At 37.9% G+C, this 2,805-nt stretch overlaps 1 protein-coding gene across 1 annotated transcript in view; it reads right to left on the bottom strand.

Annotated features, from left to right (window-relative positions):
• Nucleotides 1-2,805, bottom strand: part of usp34 (ubiquitin specific peptidase 34) — a gene marked incomplete in the record, with an annotated part of 159,254 nt that overhangs the window by 123,114 nt on the left and 33,335 nt on the right. The window contains 2 exon segments of the mRNA XM_014026634.1: nucleotides 448-602; nucleotides 1,319-1,401. Coding sequence (XP_013882088.1) covers nucleotides 448-602; nucleotides 1,319-1,401 — 238 coding nt within the window.

Genomic DNA, 2,805 nt, shown 5'->3' with positions numbered 1-2,805 from the left:
GGACTGACCGGGGAAATCTCCAGTCAGTCTGCCTGGTGGCATTAATCGTATTAACCGTCAAGTGCCAAAAAATAATCGATTAATGTTTTTCTGACTATTAATTGCAGCCAATACGATTATGCCCAACCCTACCAATGGGACACATTGGAGGCAATGAACAGTTCCATGTCTTGCCCAGGAACATTCAGGACTGCATACGGGTGGAATCGAACCTCCAACTACCAATTTTAATTTCCCTACGACTATCAATTTTAATTTCCCTACAGGAATCTTCCCAAGGGATCAAAAAAGTTATATCTAATCTTATCTAATATGGTCAGAGGATTACTGCTCTAACCACTGGTCCACTGCAGCTCCACTCAGTTTCACTCTGCTTATGAAACTCCATCACTTGGACTTCAACAAAAACATTTAACCAGCTTAATTATTTGTTTAAGTCTTGTGTACCTTCTCCAGAAACAGGTGCTTGTATGTCTCCATGCCCATAGCGTGCTGGTCCTTACTGCGAACCTGATTAAGGAACCAGTGTAGCGCATCATCATAGCATTCAGCGTCCTCCACCAGACAGTGCCAGAGGATGTCCACCTGCTCCAGACTCAGTCCTGACACATAAACACAGCTATAGCTCAGTCGAATCTATGTAGGAATCTCTGCCTCTGGGTAAAAAGCTTTACACTTTTTTTACACTTTAAATACACATTGAAATACAGAGGAGCAAATATGATTATTATTACAAAGTATCCTTTTATTAGTCACAAATACTTTAAAACTTCTCAGACTTTGAATACATAAATTTAATTTTCAACTCAGGCTACAAAATAAAGCTTATTTTAGCAACCTTTCTTTACAAGCTTAGGCAAAACTACAGTAAAATCTGGTTTTATCCGAGAGAAACAAGAAAGTCAGCAAGGCCAATAAAGTTTTTTCTCTGTTTAGGCCAAATTTTGTCTGTTTTTTACATTGCTTGGTTACTATTTTTAAATGCACACACATTTCAGTTTTACAATTTCATAACCTGTGGAATATGACGAGAAACAAAAACATGAACTTTTATTTATGTGCTAATGTTATTAAATCATATAAATTGTACTTCAAATGCTCAGGAATCAGTTTAATTGTTGTCCTGTTGGTTAAAATTACCATTAATTTACATTCATTATAAATAAACATTTCTGAGAATAAATCACATTAAATTCGATCAGAAAATAAAATCTAAACTTTTTTTTTTGGRGGGGGGGGGGGGGTCAAGACATCTTTAAAACAAAGACACACACCAATTTAAGAATAGTTTGTCCACTAACCAAAAGCAAAGACTTACTGAAGTGATCTGGTGATCCCAGCGTTGAGAAAACACAGGTGAGGAACTGCAGGCGGACCTGGACCTCTGCACTGTGACTGTATCTGCAACAGCAGGTAGAACAGGGTCAGGATGTTTTGTAGTTACAGGTGTCAATTTCTAATACTGTATGTTGGCATCAAGATACTACACTGACACCATGACATAGTCACCATGACATAGTTAAGACTTTACACAAAATTCTAAAACCATATCATCAATTGTTGAAACTACAGAATAAATCTGCAGAGTTAAGACAAGTTTAACCTTTAGGAGGACATCTCTGACAAACCCATAGGGTTGTGTATCAGCAAGAATTTGGTGATWTGWTACAACCCCAATTTCTAATGGTATTGGAGCATTGTGTAAGACATAGGCTGTGTCCAAATTCAGAGGCTGCGTCCTCCAAAAGGACCCAACCTACCCGGTCTAGGTGGGCCAGGTCCTTTGTCGATCGCAAAGACCAGAAGAAAGTGGCTGTGAATTTGGACGGTCAAGTACCCCGGCCTATTTTCGACCACCTGGCAACCGTGTCGGTCGCTGTTTCAAATGGAGATGGAGATCAAAATGCTTAGCGTCTTTCTTATTTTTGAGGAGTTTCAACAGTTTTACCGCCATTGCCGGCGTATTTTATATGTCAGGCTGAGAGATTATCATATCCATGTAAAGTCATAGTTGTTTTGCTGGCAATTTTAGTTAAGGCCCTGTCACACTACGATGTTTTAGACAACTTATGCCACTTTTGTCCAACACATTGCTGTAATTTGTACAAGTTTGGTGTAAGTTGTGAATATGTTGTCAGAATGACAATAATTTTGGACATGCTCAAAATTTGTTAGCTTATGCTGATGTGCTGCTGATAAATAAGGCAAAACAGGCATGCTATGGATAATTTATGCATCASTTCACTTTTGTTTCAGGTAAGTTCTTCATTTGTTATTCATAAGTGATGTAAGTCCAACACCAGCGGGACACTTCTGAAGCAGCACGCAACTTTTTTTTAAACCCCTGAGTAGCTACCATCAATAAAGGCTCATGTGAAGTCAGTTTAACTTTTTCATGATTACTATGTATTATAATAATTATACAGGTAAACAGAATTCATGCACAAAAGCAAAACATTTTATTTTTCATATTTCATCAATAAAAGCATTGATCAAAAATAATGTCCCATCTGGTTTTAAAGGGGACCTAATTATGCAAAATTCACTTTTTAAAGGTTTTTTTTACTCAACTTTGGGTATGTACTTCTTAAAAAAACAGTCCTAGAACCAAAAAAATGCACCCAGAGGCATATTTACTGTAAGTAAATGTATTTTTAAAAAGGCACAGTATGTAGGATTTTTGTTTTCAGCGACATCTAGTGGTTGAATCATCCTCCCTGGTCCTCCCCCCACCCCCCGCTTCCAAACGCAAAGGAGTTGCTACGGTGTCTCTCAGGTGTCAAAAACCTTTGATAATTCCAACCG

The sequence above is a fragment of the Austrofundulus limnaeus genome, unplaced genomic scaffold (genome assembly GCF_001266775.1).
Source record: "Austrofundulus limnaeus strain Quisiro unplaced genomic scaffold, Austrofundulus_limnaeus-1.0 Scaffold574, whole genome shotgun sequence".
Lineage (NCBI taxonomy): Eukaryota > Metazoa > Chordata > Actinopteri > Cyprinodontiformes > Rivulidae > Austrofundulus > Austrofundulus limnaeus.
The sequence above is the reverse complement of the archived record's forward strand: the minus strand, read 5'-3'. Positions and strand labels throughout refer to the sequence as shown.